The sequence below is a fragment of the Buteo buteo genome, chromosome 11, assembly GCF_964188355.1.
Source record: "Buteo buteo chromosome 11, bButBut1.hap1.1, whole genome shotgun sequence".
Taxonomy (NCBI): Eukaryota; Metazoa; Chordata; class Aves; order Accipitriformes; family Accipitridae; genus Buteo; species Buteo buteo.
The window spans coordinates 27,549,561-27,567,549 of record NC_134181.1 but is presented as its reverse complement, the minus strand read 5'-3'; the positions used below and the strand labels follow the sequence as shown (position 1 = coordinate 27,567,549).

The 17,989-nt window shown below is 40.9% G+C and overlaps 2 protein-coding genes across 10 annotated transcripts in view; one reads left to right on the top strand and one right to left on the bottom strand.

The window, feature by feature from the left end:
• Positions 1 to 6,101, top strand: part of ZNRF3 (zinc and ring finger 3) — a 137,027-nt gene extending 130,926 nt beyond the window's left edge. For all 7 annotated transcript variants that reach the window (XM_075041079.1, XM_075041080.1, XM_075041077.1 and 4 more), the window contains 2 exons: positions 413 to 2,158; positions 3,211 to 6,101. In XM_075041079.1, the coding sequence (XP_074897180.1) occupies positions 413 to 2,158; positions 3,211 to 3,254 (1,790 nt within the window). In that variant the 3' untranslated portion in view covers positions 3,255 to 6,101. The remainder of the gene's footprint in view (positions 1 to 412; positions 2,159 to 3,210) is intronic.
• Positions 6,102 to 9,133: 3,032 nt separating this feature from the next.
• The window catches only part of KREMEN1 (kringle containing transmembrane protein 1), a 37,489-nt gene continuing 28,633 nt past the window's right edge, over positions 9,134 to 17,989 (bottom strand). The window contains exons 6-9 of one of the 3 annotated variants that reach the window (XM_075041094.1): positions 17,465 to 17,623; positions 15,427 to 15,511; positions 14,242 to 14,446; positions 9,135 to 13,075 (exon numbers count right to left, since the gene is read on the bottom strand). In XM_075041094.1, coding sequence (XP_074897195.1) covers positions 14,284 to 14,446; positions 15,427 to 15,511; positions 17,465 to 17,623 — 407 coding nt within the window. In that variant the 3' untranslated portion in view covers positions 9,135 to 13,075; positions 14,242 to 14,283. Of the gene's footprint in view, positions 14,447 to 15,426; positions 15,512 to 17,464; positions 17,624 to 17,989 lie in introns of all 3 variants that reach the window. The other 2 variants (XM_075041093.1, XM_075041095.1) reach the window with 2 other exon arrangements.

The window sequence follows — 17,989 nt, the reverse complement described above, 5'->3', positions numbered from 1 at the left end:
TTTCTCTGTCTTGAAAAAGTTTTCTGTTAATACAGATTTATGTAAAATAATGTGTAAAGTGAAAACTCGAGCAATGACTGCTAGCCTTGCTCTTAACCTCCAAGATCAGGAATACTGTGTAAGCATAAGGTTTGGCATATAAGAGAACAGTATCTGAAATCACTTCACTTTTTTCCCTTTTTAAGCAAATACAACTGAGTGTTTCAAAGGCTTCCAGGCAGATGCTTTTGACTTATTTTGATTGTTCCTTTCTTTTTCCTTCTGTGTAAAAAGTTGGTGCTTTTTTTGTAGAACTCTGTTGTGTGCGTAATGTAACAGAATTCAGAACAAAACATCCTTCTTTCTTGCATAAAGTATATTCCTTTTTATTCCCTCCTACTTCTACTTGTCCACTTTTATTTCTCTCATTTAGAACAGAAGAAGGGAAATGCAGGTGCAGTCTGTCTGGAATCCATCAACCCAGCACGCAGCCGGCAGCAGAGGGTGATTCTGCCTGTCCATTACCCAGGCCGAGTGCACAGAGCAAACCAGATAACAGCATATCCCACTCGGACAAGCATGGACCCTCACGGAAACCCTATCACAGTACTTACAGTTGAGCGACATGGTGAACAGAGCCTCTACCAAGCCCCATCCCCAGCCTATATCCGAAGTTACCAGCCTATTCATTTGGACCATGCTTTAAACACGCATCACTGTAGCCTGGAACATAGGGCTTACTCTCCAGCTCACAACTTCCGAAGACCCAAGTTTGGTGGACGCAACTTTTCCAAAGCAGCATGTTTTTCCCAATATGAGACCATGTATCAGCACTACTACTTCCAAGGCCTTAGTTACCCTGAGCAAGATGGACAGCTTCCAGCTGGCATTTCCTCAAAGGGTCCTTCCCGTGCCTTTCAGCCTGGTAGCAGTATGCTTTTCCCTTCTGTGGTACATGTAGTGCCCTCATCTCGTTTGGAGAGTGGCAGTACCTCCAGCTTTAGCTGCTATCATGGTCATCGTTCAGTGTGCAGTGGATATTTGGCTGACTGCCCTGGCAGTGACAGCAGCAGCAGCAGTTCTGGTCAGTGCCACTGCTCCTCTAGTGATTCCATGGTTGACTGCACTGAGGTCAGCAACCAAGGGGTTTATGGGAGCTGCTCCACCTTTCGCAGCTCTTTGAGCAGTGACTATGACCCATACGTTTACCGCAGTAAGAGCCCTTGCCGAGTGGGTGAGGTTGGTGGTGCAAACAGGGGTGCAATTGTTCTCTTGGAGGGCCCCCACGAGGACGAGCTTCCAGCTCATGGTCTCAGTCTGGTGGGTGCTGACTGCCGGCCTGTGCCAGCTTCTTCCTCAGGGGACCAACTGTCTAACTGCAGCATGGATATGAACTATAGCAGTAATTCCTCACTAGAGCACAGGGATCCAAATGGCACTACCTCAGAGGGAGGACATGAGGCCACTCCTGGTGCTGCCTTGGATGTTAAAAGGAACTGGAAAAATCCAGAGGTAGCAGGGCCACTTATGGAGCAAGCATGCGCATGCTGCTTTGAACTCCAGCACTCTGCCCTGGAACCTAGCAATGGGACAGCTGACTGTAGTGCACTCTTCCTTAGCTCTCCGCTGTGGGGGACGTGTGGCCCAGGAATAGAACCACAGTCAGGGAACACCCCAGGCTTGTACAGTATTAACTCAGACCACTTGCATAGGACAGATGGGGTAAAATATGAGGGGTTGCCCTGCTGCTTCTATGAAGAGAAGCAGGTGGCCTGTAGTAGCAACAGTGGCAGTGGAGGTGGTGGCTGCTATACGGAAGACTATGCAGTGAATGTGCAGTACACGCTTCCTGATGACACCTTGCCAAGCTGCTGTAAGGGTGTATGTGATCTGGGTCAACGCATTCCCATAATTCCTGAAGACAGAGACTGTGAGCTGATCCTACCTACAGAGTGCCAAGGGACCCACACAGGAGGCTGTAGTTCCTGGGATGGAACACCTGAGCTAGATACTTATCTGCACTGCCAAGGTATAGGAGAGGTACAGGACGAGAGGGAGGTGTGCTACGAGGCAACATCATTCCTGCGGCAGAACTGCTCTCAGGAGGAGGAAGCCGGAATGCTCTTTCCCAGTCCCACTCTGAACTCCCAGAAGCTGATGACAACCACAAAGGCTACAGGTAATATGTGTGCTTTTTTTGATTACTCGCTACCTTTCTGTCCCAGCATATAAAATGCTGCCAGTTTCCTAGGTACCTGCCGTCCTTTGCATAAGAGCAGGTTATTGACTAATCCTTCAACCAAAAGCGTTAGTCTCTTGTTACCTGTGCTCATTTGGTCATAGCTAGAGGAGTTGAAGATGGCAGTTTACTGTCTAACCCTGTAAGAGCTTTCATACTCATCCGTTGTGGGGAGGGGAAAAAATGACTGCTAGTACAAGGCCCCCATTAGAGCTCCCACAGCCGGGGATGCTGGGCCAGTCATGGCAGCAGTGGCAAGCTGCCTAAGCAGGCAATGCCACAGTGCTGGGAGGGGACAGACAAGCTGAAGGATAAAAAAAATGAGTGAAAAACTTGGAATTGCTGTAGAAGAATGTGGGAAAGTCTCTGCTGTGGACATACACAAGGGAAAAAAAGAACTCCTCGCAGAATGAAGGGGGGTATTCCTTACCTGCCTTGCCAGGGCTGTTTTTAAGGGTGTTCAAGCATCGTAGGGTACCCTAGATTGGAAGGGACCTCAGGCTGTCATCTAGTCCAGCCTCCTGCTCAAAGCAGGGCCAGCTCTGAGGTCAGACCAAGTTACTCAGTTTGTCAGATTAGACCAAGTTTATCCAGTCAGGCCGTGACAGCCTCCAGGGACGCAGAGTGCGCTCCCTCTCTGAGCCCTTGTTCCCGTGCTTGACTGCCAGCATGGTGAAAAAACATCTCATGTTTCAACTTAAGCTCCTTACCTCTTGTCCAAAATGCATCACTGTGAAGACCCTGGCTCCATCATTGTGACAGCCTCCGCGTCGGTGTTGCAAAGCTGCTAGGGAGTACCCCTGAGGCCTTCTCTTCTGCAGGCTGAACAAGCCCAAATCCCTCAGCCTCTTCTCAGAGGCTGCATCTCCTCTGAGCATCTTGGGTCTCTGCCAAACTCGCTCCAGTCAGTCAATGTCTTTCTTGCACTGGTGGCCCCAAAACTGGATGCAGTATTCTAGATGCAATGTTCCTTAGTTTTCTTTATCCTTCAGGTGCTGGATCTCATCCCTTGGAGAGAAGCCAAATCGGTGACTAGACCTGTCCAGATGATCCCGGATGGAGAAGTGGAGCTTATCAGAGACTCCAGATTCTCATGGACTTAATTTTTTTTAAGCTTTGACAAACACACAAAAGTGGTAATGTGGAGAATTCCCTCCCCCACTTCCTCTTCCTCTGTGTCCACATCAGCTTGATTGTGTCCTTTGTCCCTCTTGCCTGAAGCCTTCAGGCCTCCATTTGTGTGCAAAGCCCATGTGGGACATGGTGTGGAGCATTTCTGAGCTCTAGTGCCATTTCTATATTAATGACAAAGTGTTATTTATATTTTCTTTTTAGAAGTGACCGTGTCAGCTCTTGCTGAGAGGTAACACGGTGTGTTAAATAAGCCAGGCTATGTGTAGATGCTGTTATCTCCTACTTCAAGGAGTCCAGCCTTCAATAAGCTCAGGGCTACACCTGCCTTAGAAACCAGATAGCACCTTGAAATATAGTAGTCCAGAGGGATACAGCTGCTGAGTGGATGATCAGATAACGACTATTCCTTGTAGCAAATCCTAGTAGCCAGCAAGTTGTATGAGCAATTCTGAGGGAGGTGAAGCATTGGGCTGTCTCCTTTCTCCTCTCCCCTCCTCCCCCTTTCATGCTGCTCTGATGATTTGGCTAGGAAGGGTCTCTGGAAGGGTCTCCTGCCATTATGATTAGTTTTAACAGAGTGGGGGTAGGGAAACTGGTAGCTCAGAATGTTCTTGTTCTCACTTCCTGCTAAACCGTGGACCTCATTGTATCTTCTGACTGGTGAAGAATGCTGGGGACCCCTCCCTCAAACAGATGCTAGAAGAAAGTGCTTAGAAAGGGTAATACCTTTGTAGGTAATGAACCTTGCCTTCCATAGGAAGTTTTTCAGGCACCTGTAGCCCCTGTTATGGCTGTGAGGAATGCTGGCATATGCAGGAAAACAGAGCTTGCAGGGTGCTTGCAGCTTGGCTGGCTCATTTTGGAAAAAGGTCAGAAGGTGTCTTGTTTCCTTATAGACTGCAAGCATGCCTGAAGGAAGCAGTGCTTATCACCTTTTGTGGATGTGGGAATGTGAGGGACTTGGTTTAGTCGTCATTTTCTTCTTTGCTTCCATAGGTCAATCTGTTTTAAAGGTTTCTTGGGCCCAGCCAGTTGTGCTTCATTTTTGTCCTGTGTACAGAGTGCTCTCTGTACCCCATTAGCCTGGGCACATACTTTTGTTATTGTTCTTGTACTAGTGGGGATATTTGTTATCATGAGATAATGTATGTCGTCACTTCTGATAACAATTGTTTCCTGTGGAAACAGCAGCTTCTGAGTAAGAGGCTACCATAGCATGGTTTAAATTGCCTGTCATGCTGCATGTGCCTGAGGACACAGTGTCATCCTGTCTGGTGTATTCACAGCAGGAATTCTCCTAAAGGGAAACTAATTATTTAATGCCCACAGTGCCAGTCTTCTGAAAAGATTTGTCCGAAGTTGAGTACACTTTGGAGATACTTAAAAGACACAAAAAAGAGATGTACACTTCGTCTTACATTTTCTGCCAAAGTAATGTCCTTGACAGCACTTCTCACTAATTGTGAGAAGCAGCAAAGTTAACTTGTTTGCTTTATAGTCCCAAATGAAATATTTTAAAAGAAGCAAACATCTAAGAAATAACAAATACATTCATCCATTTACTTTTACTTTCTGTACTCAGTAAGTTAGGAAAAAATAATTCTATTTGAAGGAATTCATATTAAATCTTTTTAAATGAACAAACACCAAAATCCAGCTGTTCAGAGAATTAATACAAGGCAATATCTGGGTATAAGATTAAAAGAAAAATTACAATAAACACATTTTCTGTGTATAAAGCTTATTGAAAACTTACTCATTCTCTGAATGACTGAAGTAAGTGGTATGTGTTGGGAGAATAAAGGTTTGGGTTTTTTGTTTGTTTGGTTTTTCAAGTCTTACCTTTCTCCTTCCTCCACTCAAAAGAAATGCATTGTAGAAGCTATGCTATACTACCCTGGTCATTCTGCTTGGTGTTTTGTGAGGCACTGTCTAAGGCCACCTAAGATGCATTGTACTCTATAACTACACAGCGTGTTGTGGTAAAATGTGGTTATAAAAAAAAAATTTGTATATTCTGGCTCATGGTGTTCCTGGATGTACTGGTCTCATTCACATGTTGTGGAAATCTCTGCCAGTACAACAGTCTCTGCAGGCCTTACTACAGAGGTACCCTACATCTGGTTTCTGTGTTTGGTTTTATATTCAACATTTAGTTAATTCCCTGCTACCTGTATGTCCATACAGACTTACAGGCTACCTGGCTGTGATAGACGATTTTTATAACAAAATGCCTTTCTATGTTCAACGTGAACAGTTGTCATTGTGTTTGGCTCATGAGGCACTATTTAAAATGTTTTTAATTAAAGTTATCTTATAGCACTTAAAATTGTTTTGTATAAAATTTGCTGTAAAGATTTGTAATATGGTCAAAGGGCTCTTTCTCCTTCATTACCATTTTTTAAAATGTTTTAAAAGCTAGAAAACATCTTGTATATATTCTGTATATGTATAGCAGCACATTTCATTTATGGAAATATGTTCTCAGAATATTTATTTACTAATATATTTATCTTAAGCCATGTCTTATGTTGAGAGTGTGTGACATTATTGTAATAATCATTGAAAATCACTAACATGAGGCCCTGTAAATACATGATAATTGCACACAAAGATTTTACAGTACTTGCCGACCAAAAATGATTTAAGAAAAGTTGTAGTTACCTGCAGTTTTGTAAGAAAGTGTACAAATGTCTGTATTAAAAAAAAAGGCAAAACCACACAAAAATACAGTTTTATTGCATATACATGTGGAAGTTGTCCTTCTTGTTTTTGGGGAAAGGACATGGATAGCTGTGTTCCTCAAAGTATAGTCCTAGATATGCTGAGATGAACTGTGATGAACAATGTTTTTTCCTTTTTTTAAATAATAGAGAGGTGGATATATATATACATACACACATGTACAGATCTTAACAAAAAGGATCATGATAAAAGTTCAGAAGTGTGTTTTTCTGGAGGAAACCCATAATGTTCTGTCTCAGGACCATTGAACTTTCAGCAAGTGCCACAGTTGAATATCCACCAGAAATTAGCTTTTTTTACCTGGTATTGTGCACGGTGTAAGTCCAGTACTGGACAGTTTTAGCTGCCTTCCTAATACTGTTCCCAGGACGTCTCACCCAGGGTCTGTGTTACGGGAGGGCTGCCTGTTGCTTCAGTGTCCCTGGTCACACCTGGCTGGTGTTGCTGTTAAGGGGGGAAGCTAGATATATTCATTGCAGGAAAACAAAGATTATGTAGGAAGGAAGGCAAAGAAGGAAAAGTGAAACTTTAGGAAAGTAGAGCTCCAGAGTATGCTGTGGAAGAGATGGGGTGAAGAGGTCTGCCAGGGGAAACAGGGAAGGAAATGCAGTGAAGCTCAGGCTGCAGTGTGGCAGTCCATAACCAATAGGACAGCACTTGGGCTTTTTTATAGTATGCAGATTATTTGAAGCAGGGCAGGGGGGTGTCTTATAAGCCACTGAAACTTCCAGGCACATGAGGAGTGACACATCAGCTGGAAGGCATCCTCATTTATGTTTGGAACCTGCCTGTTCCTTGTAGTAGGGGAACTTAATTCTGGTTTGATTTTGGATAAAAATAATTTATTATCCTGAAACGAAACTGTTTCGAGACCTGAGCCAGCATGATGTGTGTGGACGCAGCTGGGTAAATCATAGCTTGAGTAGTCACGCTAGATCCAAGTCCTTACCCTGGATCATGAAATCACTGGTCCCACTGAAGTGAAAATCAGTGCTGTGCTACTCTCTTTTTGTCATCAGAGGGCATAATTTGACCAAAGATCTTTACGCAGACGGCAAAAGAGAGGGGCTTGGAGGTATGTGGATAGCAACCTGCACGCGCGCGTGTGTGTGTACATATGTATTTATGTAATATATGTTTATATGTTAGTGTGTAAACAGTTTGCCTCCATACCTTATTTATTTCCCATCCAGTGATACACACACACAAAAAATGTTTTCCAGTCTCCTCCAGTTTCTTCCTTCTCCCAAAGATTTTCCCTTGGTAATCCCCTGGACCTTCCCCTCCTCTCATCCATGTTCATGTGCACTGTAATTCAGACACCTCAGAATTCAGCCAAGAAATGAGCCTTACTTCTCTCCAACCCTGTTTCGTATGTGAAAACTCTGTGTTTGGTATGACGGACTGTTGAACTGAAGAGTATCTTTTTGCATGGGACAATTTCTAGAATGAGGACCAGTTATTATCCTCATCTCGGGTACTGTGGGAAAGCCCAGTCTGTATGAGAAGACAGGCACAATAATGGAAGAGCAACAGGCAGGAGGGAGTGAAGCAGCACCAGCAAGTGCTTCCCAATCAAAGTACGTGCCCTTTTTCTGCTTGGTGAACAGAATCTTGGCAATTGCCAATGACTATAGATATGCATTTTAGTTGCAAATTAGTTCACTGAACGATTGTTCTTAAAAATAGCATAAAACTTGGCGTTATGTATTTGGCTGATATGCCTATGGTCATGAGTCACATCTGAGTCTCCTTCCTCCTCCCTCCCTCCCTCCACCCCCACTGTTTTCTATTGCTGACTGGTGTTTTGTTTTCTCATTTCTTGTTCTGAAGAAAACCGTGAGGTGACTGTGCTTTTAAGAACAGGACATACCTTTACCCTTGCTGTCCCACAAAATAATCAGTGAGCCCATAGTCTGTCTCTTTGAGAAAGACAGTTGTTGGCTGAACTTGAATGTGGTGCTTAGTTTTGTGTGTGTGTGGTATTCTGTCTCTTCTTCGTTGTGGCGCTTTTTTTTAATGATTAAATGTAAACATTTTCTATCAAAAATGAATATTTTGGTATTTGGCGGGGGGGGTTCTTTTCACTGTTGAGGTTCAATACTTAAGGAACAAATTTGTGGCAAAGCAAGAGTCCTGTGGACAACATAAACCTGCATGGAACCTCCATATGGTAAAACAAGAAAAGCAGGATCAGACTATTCTTAATGAGATTGTGCATTACAGTAACACTTGTTGTTTCTGTAACACTATCTCATTTTTGCTGGAGCAATATTGGGTGCATCTGTCAAATCCAGTGACAGCTGTTAGGTAGCACTGGTTGTTACTTGGGTAGTGTGAAGAGAAAAGTGTCCTTAAAAGGATAGTCGTGTTCATACTGTGTGAAGCCAGCCTGGCCTAAGTCTTTGTCCAGGGAGAAGACAGCATACCTGAAACCAGATATTTTATCTTGCAATGGAAGCGCAGTGCTCCTGTGAATTAAACGCTTCATAGCAAAGTGTCTCTTTCAGAATAAAGAATACATTTGCCTCATGGGGAATGAAACTGTTGCTTAGGAAACAACAAAAAAAGCGCAACAGTTCCCAGAATAAACAGAAGTGTAAGAGAAGTCTCGTGACCTGAATGGCAAGAAAGGAGAGCAAAGTAACCTCCCCTGTGTAAGGGGAGGCCAATCCCCTGTGACAGTAGTGTGTCTAAAAGAAAATGAGTTTGACTCCTGACATGAAAAGCTGGAGACAGTTTTGTATATGACACTGGTATTCAGACATTTTCATAAAACGTAGCTTAAGATTTCTTTCAGAGAGTGTAGCATTATTTTAGTCAAAAGGAGGAATTCATGAAAGAAAAGATGAATCTCGCAAGAAAGTGGAAACAGCATTATGTGTTGCTGCAATTTGTACAGAAAACACTGAAAGAATTGTTATAGTTATTTCTAACTGTGTGAGGACATGTAAGCTGAAAATTTCAGTTTGCTGTTACCTCAGAAATTGGTTCTCGGTGATAACATATTTTCCATATGTAATCATTCTCAGCATTTTCAGCTGAAATATTGCCTAACCTCCAATCCTGCTGTAATCTGCTGGTGAACTGCAGCAGCTTCTGCCTCCTTAATTCAATGCTTGTCTACACTTCAGCGATACTAGCTGAACTCCTCCTGCAGAAATTCACTATATTTATTTTTTTTATAATTACTACTTACAGACATTTGCTGAATGCAGGATGACCACGTATAAACACAGTACATATTTCAGTGGTGAGTCATTTCAAGTTTGATTTATTCTGTTTTCTTGTGAGTCTTATTTGGTTCATGTGATAGCCTTTGGATTTACAGTAAGCTGTCTTGAGACTGAAATTCAGAATGCCAAATTTCATCCCAAAGCACAGGTGCTTAGTGAAGTTGAGAACATATGAGTTGCGTGAAATGTATGTGTGTCGGGTGGTGTATTGTTATGGAAAAAATTGTATGATCTGAAGGCAATTATATTTTTCACTCTCAAGATCTCAAGGTAGCAGAATGATAAGGTTGTTCATAAATGTCTAGAAAAATATTCAGGTGAAACTATCACTGGGCTCTATTTCATTGGAAAATTGTGAAATATCATTGCTGCAAGTTATTATGAACAAGTTGGACAAGTATTTGTCAGGAGTTGTTTTTGTAGTTCACCCTTCCTTTAGGCAAAGTGGTGCACTAGGCAGAATCTGTTGGCAGTCCTTCCCACTGCCTGAGAAGGCTTATTAAGCAGAAGATGAAACTGGAATAGCTAGTCATGCTCATTCAGTGGCAGCCACGTGTCTGTTGATGTGTTTGGCCTGTAGTCATACAGGCTGCAGATTCAGTACAGTTTCCAAGGCTATCAGTAAAAATCTCCCACTTATACTATTGCCAGGGGAGCCTGGAGTACAGAGACTATAATTCTGCAATATCAGTGGGTTGTCTGCATGAGCAATGTGATAAACCTCTTCAACATTGTACTGGCTGTAGAAAATCTGGCAGAAACAAGCCCTAAAAAAGACAATGTTAATCCTTGATTGAAAAAGCAGATGACATGTCTGATGTTAAAATGGTCCTGAGAGTATATGCACATGAATTTGCAGAATCTGATGAATATCCTAATACAATTACAAGCTAGAAATGAGATTCAAAGGAGGGAAGTGCACCTTAAAGCAATTGTTTCATCAGCATCTATTCTGCCACAAAACTGAGTCTGAGTTACCCTCTTCTCAGAGCTCTTCTATCATATGTACCAATGAATTATCTTTGATTTTTTTCTATGGTTACAGTGTATAGAAAATTTATTTTTCCGAGAGTGTAAACTAACATCTTTTCTTCCCATAAAATGTTAGCAAGATACAAGCATAATATGCTGTATTAAATAATGCATTTCCTATACATATATAAATATATATTACTATGATAACATATCACACATACTTTTAAATAACACAGTCTCTATTTCCCCCCAACATAACAATATTAAGACAAAAGTACATATAAAATCATGTAGTCAACAAACTAAACTAGTTTTAAACGTAGATTTTGAATTAGGGAAGCCACTTGTCCAGCTGACCCCCTTCCACCTGAGGTCCACGTATACTGTCGGCTATTGTAACTGACATGCTTCATAAAGTAAGGAGGCAGTCTCACAAACTGCTACGGTGGCAGTGCCAGCATAAGTACTTACTGCCCCTGCTTCTGGGGCAGACAACTGTCTTTTTCCTATGACTTATTGTCCACTTAGCTGTGTTAGCGCACCTCTCTGTGCAACCACCCAATAAACAAGATCAGAGAACTCATGTCTGTTAAAAGTAACTCAGGGAAGAAAAAGCAATGGTAATTTTTAACCTGATCAGTTTATTGCACCACCACACAGCCGGTCATACCAACACAACAGAGTGAGGAAGGGGCCAGAGCAGGGGCTGGAATGTGTGCGTATGAGGAGGCAGCTCCTCATGATGGTTTTGTTGTCAGAACAGTTGCTTATGAAATTGTGGCCAATGTCACATTTGCAGCCTGTCCAGCCTGTTGAGGGAACTGCTAGGTAGGAGGTCAGAAAGCCATTCAGATACAATTCCAAACAAATGCTGCTTCTGCAGTTATTTTCAATTTGTTGAAGAAAATGCTGTAAACACTAACATCCTGAGGTGTCCGTGCCCTCCAGCTGTCAGTACTCAGCTGCTAGTGTTATAGGGGCGTTTCTGTATGCTGAATCATGGGGGATTACAACAGTTGTGCGTGTCAGACTTCCCTTCTTTCTCTCCCAAACCCTTATAGCAAAGATCATAAAGTGCTATGTTAATGGATACCATATATGTTGGCCATATACCACCATACCAGTGAAGTGTTTGTACTAGGAGTGCGAGTGACCATACCACATTTCGAAAAAATCCACAGTAGAGATCTACCTGCTTTTCATGGTCGCTGGCCCGTATATTAAGAAGTGCTATTTAAGGACCCTGTCCATGCATTTCTATCTATTGCTCTGTTTCCTAGTATTAGAGGTATCTAGAATCAGACAATCTGAAAGATCTGTGTGGAACATAACAATTTCCTCTACACTTTTATCAGTGTTTTTACCTGTGCACTGTCCAATACCTTATGCTTAGTCATGTTCATTGTTGCGATGGCCAGTTAATCTGTTATAACTGCTGGTTTTATGGATCTTTTGTACAGAAATTGGATAAATATTCTCTAAGAAAGGCCCATGAAATACAATTTTATTATTTAAAAAATAGTTGAGGACCTAAGGGACCAATGCAAACCCTCAGTTTCTAAATTCTCTAGAATTTGCATTAGTAGCATCAGTCTTTGTTGTTGTTGTTGTTTGTAATGGACTTTCTCTAATTTTACAGTGAAATGAAGAAGAGAAGCTTAACAGTTCTGTATTTTTTTCCTTCTGCAGTAGGTAGAAATCAGTCATGGGGTGCTCCTGATGCTTTTTCAGTTTATCAGCATTGTCTAACTGCTTTATAAATGTCCCTTTGACTGTATGCATTTAACTGCTCAAGAACATTCGACAAGGCAAGCAAACAAAGCTTCATCACAATGTGCTCATAACTGAACTCTTAAGGATCTAGCTTTACACTCTGACTTTCTCCTCCGTCTGTGAGGTGGACTCTTTCCCTACACAGCATGATGCAAAATATGACTGTTAAAAAGGCAATTTAAAAATTTTTGTTGAGTCTGAAACAGATAATGGTTTTGGTCCAACCTGATAACATATAAGAGATAACCAGTGTATTTTACAACTTGTCCTCTCTTGATTTTAGGTGATACTGTAACTATCTTTTCCTGTATTCTTTCCAGTAGCTCATGCAAGAAAGTACTAGATGTTCCCATGATATTCCATTTTTTGATATAAACAATTCCGTAATTGCTGGCTTAGTAAAGTCTTGTCTCTGTTAAGCATTTATGGTGGTATTGTTCAGCTGTCTCTGGCACTCATGTATGGTACATAAATGGAGCTGGAATGAATTTGATTCAGGTAAAAGACTAGATCTATGATGGCAAGTAAGGCACAACATTTAATTGTTTAATTCTTAGATGCCCTATTTTTTCAAGGAAATCTATAGACCTCGTGAAGGGGAGGTAGTTATATGTTAAAACCAGAAGGACAGATATTATAATGAATTTAAACTCAGTGACAATTTTCTTAATTAGTTATCTTTTGCAGATGTATTTAATATTTGTTCTCTGACTGCAGGTCTGGTATACACAGACCATTGGTATATGTTTAAACTGATATTTATTCCTTTTGTCTTAACCAGAATTACTGTACTTTAATGGCTCTGACTGAATTTCCTCTAACTTAGTCTGAGGAGCTGCTCACGCAGTAAACTTTGCCAGTTAATTTATCAGACTTCTGTATTGTCAGTTTTTCCTAAATATCTTGCTGGTCTGGACTTGCTGAGGCTGAAAGACTCACTGTTAATCCGCGGTAGCGGGATGAGAAGTATGAGCAGTGTGGGTGGACAGATATTCTACCAAAGAGAAAAAATAGTTAATGCTGTCTGTTGCAGTCAAAGAGAAATTATTCCACAGATCAGAACCCCACTGATGTTTTAGTTCTTTAACAATTAAGGGCATTAATCTTAAAAATGCAGTTCAGTTTTAATTTTGCAGGCAAGGAGACACTTTTTTTCCTCACAGATAAGTATGGAGGCAACTGTCGCATATGTGTTCAGATACACAGCCTGGCATAGTTAGGGTGTTGATAGCAGGCTACATCTTTGTAAATAGTTTAGGCTGCTGAGATCAATATCTTTAACTTCAGAGTAAGAATTTGTGTCAGCCTCACTGTTTAAAAATACAGTTGATTTACAATTTCTTTGGACAATCCTTTAAGAAGCCCTAAGCTTACATCCAGAATGAATGCAGGACTTCAGACTGGAGTACAATAGTTTTTTAAAGGATCACTGTGAATATGAACAAAATTATTATAATTATTGGTGAATGATGGGTCAGACATAGTTGTTTAAAAGTCTTCATTGTTCGTGCGGACCTTGACCTGGTGAGCATTACTCCATCGAAACTCACATTTGCAACTGAAACTCCATAGAGTATTTGCCTGCTGAATTTGATTTGATTTTTATTTGTACATCTCTGCTTGTAGAAACAGAAAATGTAGAAACAGCAGAGCACTGTGCAACCAGGCTGATAGTTTCTCAAAGTCTTTGACTCCCATTTTACTGTACAGTACCATTTAGACATGTTTACATTAAGGCCAATAAGCTCTGCTTGCTGTGGCAGCTGAACAGGTTATCAGTAGCTACCTCTGTCTTCAGCCTTGAGAATAAAGGGACTAAAGTATCCTGATATAATACAGTGATACAGGAAAACAGGATAAATGAAGTCCTCAACCTGCAGATACTTGTTCAATTACTTTTGGCAGGTGTACAGGACATTTTGAATTTTACAGGTTTTTACATGTATTTCAAGTGCATTTGTTTAAAGGCAGTAATTAACAGCACTACAGATTTGATGAGCACCAGATGCTTCAAAACTACTGCCACAATTAAATCTGTTGTCACTAGTATACCCAAGAGAACAGCAGATAGGCAAAATCACCCCAAAGGGCTTTAGAAATTGTCTTTTTGGAAAACAAGTATGAGATTGGGAGGAAAAAAAAGGATTATTCCCAAGTCACCTGGATTTTAAGAAGATTGATTCTTGTAAAATAAAAGACACCTCAGTTTCCCACTAGTGGGTTGCAATCATCTTGTTGACTTCGAAGCTTTTTCTTGAAGATGGATATCGATGTGGATGGCTGGTAAAATATACTCCAGATCTCGTCAGCAGTAGTAACCTCATTGGAATCTTCTGTTTCAGTTGCAGATGGTATCTGATGGGATCTAGGAAACAAGTGTTCATTCACTGTAAGTGTTAAGGTGCTTGGGAAGCTGCTGTTATTAGTATGTCTGCATTACTGCTACACTGGTAATGCTAGCAGCTTCCACTACATCTGTGACACCTTTTCTTTCTACCTGTTGCACAGTTATGTAGGTTTTTGGTTGTTTCTTGACCAAATGAAGAGTTAGAAATTCTGTTGCTGGAATAGTTGCTACCCTAATGAAAGCAGTGACATTAAGCTAAGAAATCTGTATATATTCTATTACTAATTGTTATTAATATACATTAATTTCCTTGTATATTTAAGCCTGTTTGTGGTACATAAATACAATATTCAACATTTATGATTTGTTGAGAACTCACCCATCATTTCGTTCAATCAGTGTCCATCTAGAGGACATAAAAATTACTTTTTAGTATAAGTGTAGAGAACTATAGTAATAAAATGTTGGTTTTAATAGGCAAAAAAAAATATACTGGTTAAGTGTCACACCATACTACAGTTTTCATTTTTGTGATTCTTTTTTGAACTATTTTCAGTATTTCAGTAAAAGAAAGTAAGAATTAACTAGCCTATATCTAACTTTTTTCCCAGTTCCCCGATCTGGGATAAGGTTTTAATTTTTTTCCCACAAAGTATTATCACAATTTGACCTCTTCCCAGTGCTAGATGTCTGATTACATTTTCCTCTTTGCTATATAACATCACTCAGTATGAGAAACCTTTTTATTCCTTAAAATACAAATCTTGTCAAAACAAGGCCAAAAGACACGTTCTAGCAGCAAGTGCTATGCTAACAGACTGGAAAAGTTTAAAAAATGTGCTTATTTAGTATCTTTTATGAGGATACAAATATGTAACATGTAACTTGGTTTTGCATATGACTAATCTGACAATATCAGAAGAGAGAAATGAATTGTACCAGGTTTGGTACACAGCTGAGATGTCAGTTCTCCAGGGACAGTTTTGCTCCATACTCACCTCATGGTAATGTGGAGAAATATCTTTGCTATTATGGCTGTAATACTTAGGATGAGCAGTGCTGTGAGACTATATATTGTCCACTCTGTAAAAAAGAGAGGGAGAGGGGGAGGGGGAGGGAGAGGGAGAGGGAGAGGGAGAGGGAGAGGGAGAGGGAGAGGGAGAGGGAGAGGAGAAGAGAGGAGAGGAGAGGAGGGGAGGGGAGGGGAGGGAAGGGGAGGGGAGGGGAGGGGAGGGGAGGGGAGGGGAGGGAGAGGAAGAGCTCTCAGTACATTCATTTATGTACAGTTTTTAAAGTAAGAATATTGCACAAAAGAAACACACAGCCTTCTGATGCTTTATTCAAAACTAATTTGAAGATACCTTAAACCTTTAAGTATGTTCTGCAAAGACTCATGGAAACTGTGTAACTCTTAGAATTGGTTTTTCCCATGCAGGACTGCTCCCTATGAAATTGAAAGTTGGGAAAATCCAAAGCGTATACCAGTAAATTAGTATCTAGGAAAGGAATCAAAACTCACTCACAGAAAAAGATAAAAGCAACTAAACAACATACTAGAATATATGCTACCAGTAGTAACTCTATGCAAGGAGATGGCCTAGTTTTATAACCGTAGTTATGTAAGTAATCACTAAGTATGGGGTTTTTTTTTACTTTCTAGAGTCTACTGAGACAGATGATCAGTATTTGTGGTCTGCTATTTTATTACCTTACACTGAAGGCTCTTGGTCATTGTATTTTATATTTCAATTTAGTTCTGGTTGTACCAGCAAGTCAGGCAGGACTTAAAGAACAGCTTTACACATTGTAACATTTGAGCTATTTAAGAGACTGGGGCTTGAAGGGAGCTGATCTCTAAATGATTAGATCACCTTTTCATTTGGACTTCCATAATCTTGCAGAGGGAGGCTACAACATGTCAAGATGAGAAAAGGGATGGCACTAGAATGTAACTGACATACTTAGCACGCTGAACAGCCTTGCAAGGACCTTGAATTATTTGAACTGAATAAAGCACATCACCTCCAGAAGTCCTGAAGCTCAAAGGAGCAAAAAAAGGAAGCATAAGTTCCCTCCCACCAAATGCCCCTTCCTCAAAGCATTGACTGTTCATGATGACTTTTAACAGTTTTTTCATAACTGCATAAAATCCAAGGGTGCAGTTTCATCTAGGTCAGTATGCCCAAGCTAGTTTAACACTGGGCAGCTTAAATGTAGCTGTGGTAACTCGGGCACTAGCCTGGGCCTAGTGCCAGAATATCTGCCCAGAATCCTAGGCATGTTCTGCAGTCTAGCTAGTTTGGGTATATGCAGCTCATGTGCAGTCACGTCCTTAAATGCTTCAGGTTTGGAATGCAGACAGCTTCAGGACTACAGAACTATGAGAGTGTCCATAGTGTGATTGAAGGCCCAGCTTCAACAATATGTAAAAGTGAATGCCCAGGGCAGTTTAAAGATAGGAGGGACCAATAGTGATATTCACCAAGACTGCCTTTCCAGTCTTTAGTTATTTACAACTCAACAATTTCTTGAATGAAGTGATGTCTTGAAGGTGAGTTGTAGACACAGGACAGTTCTCAGTGTCCTCTCCCCTGCACCCATTAACTTGCTTCTTCCTTGTCTATCCCTCTTTGTATTATTGCTATAGATTTTGTGAATTGGGATAACTGGGATGCATCCAGCATTCAGGTTCTTCGAGACTCTACAAAAGCTTGCTCTTTTTTCAGCACCTTTTGCCACCTCTATGGTATGCACTGGTGACTGAACCTGATTCTAGTATGGAAGCTGCTGTGACTCACATCTTATTCTGATGTGCTTTCATTCTCAAGGACTCACCATCTTCACACTACTTCTAACTGATTTATGCTGAGAAGTGAGTCCTGAAAGGTAATCACAGCAGCAGTTAGTGAGAATTCATCTATTAGTAAGAGGCACAGTGGATCAGATAAAGTGGAGGAGGAGGCAAAGGAAATAGTGAGACTATGTTGTGCCTTGGCAAAATGTTTTTCCTGTTTCCACATTTTCTTGTAATATTACCAGGCATGGAGCTACTAGGATGACTTGGGCTGGTTGTGATGACATAAAGTATCTTTGATGACCGGGCTGCATTGATGCTTAGATTTGCTTGTTCATTTATCTTCTCCGAAAGGGTCTGATTCATTGGAATCTTCTTTTGATGCACATTGTCCTTCACAGCTGAAAACATAATAGTATGATTACAATAACAATTTCTTAACAGATGTAACTGGACTTTATTTTATGCTTGTAAACAGACATGTGCTGCTCTCTGGTTTACTTAAGAGAACTCCAATAATCAAATTTTGTCTGATGCCACAAAAAGCCTGTACTTCACCAAGTTGGGGTTTGTAGGGTTCAGTTATAGGGAACTTAGTTATTGGGCCTAAAAGTAGCTCATGGTCACAAGAGCATTCCAGACACCTTTAGAAGGCCTTGAACAGAATAAACAAGAAGATAGAAGAAGAAAGATCCCAATAAAAAAAACACAGGTGCACATTCCACGATAAAGGGAACTTGGCACAAACAACCTCAATTCAGGGGCTT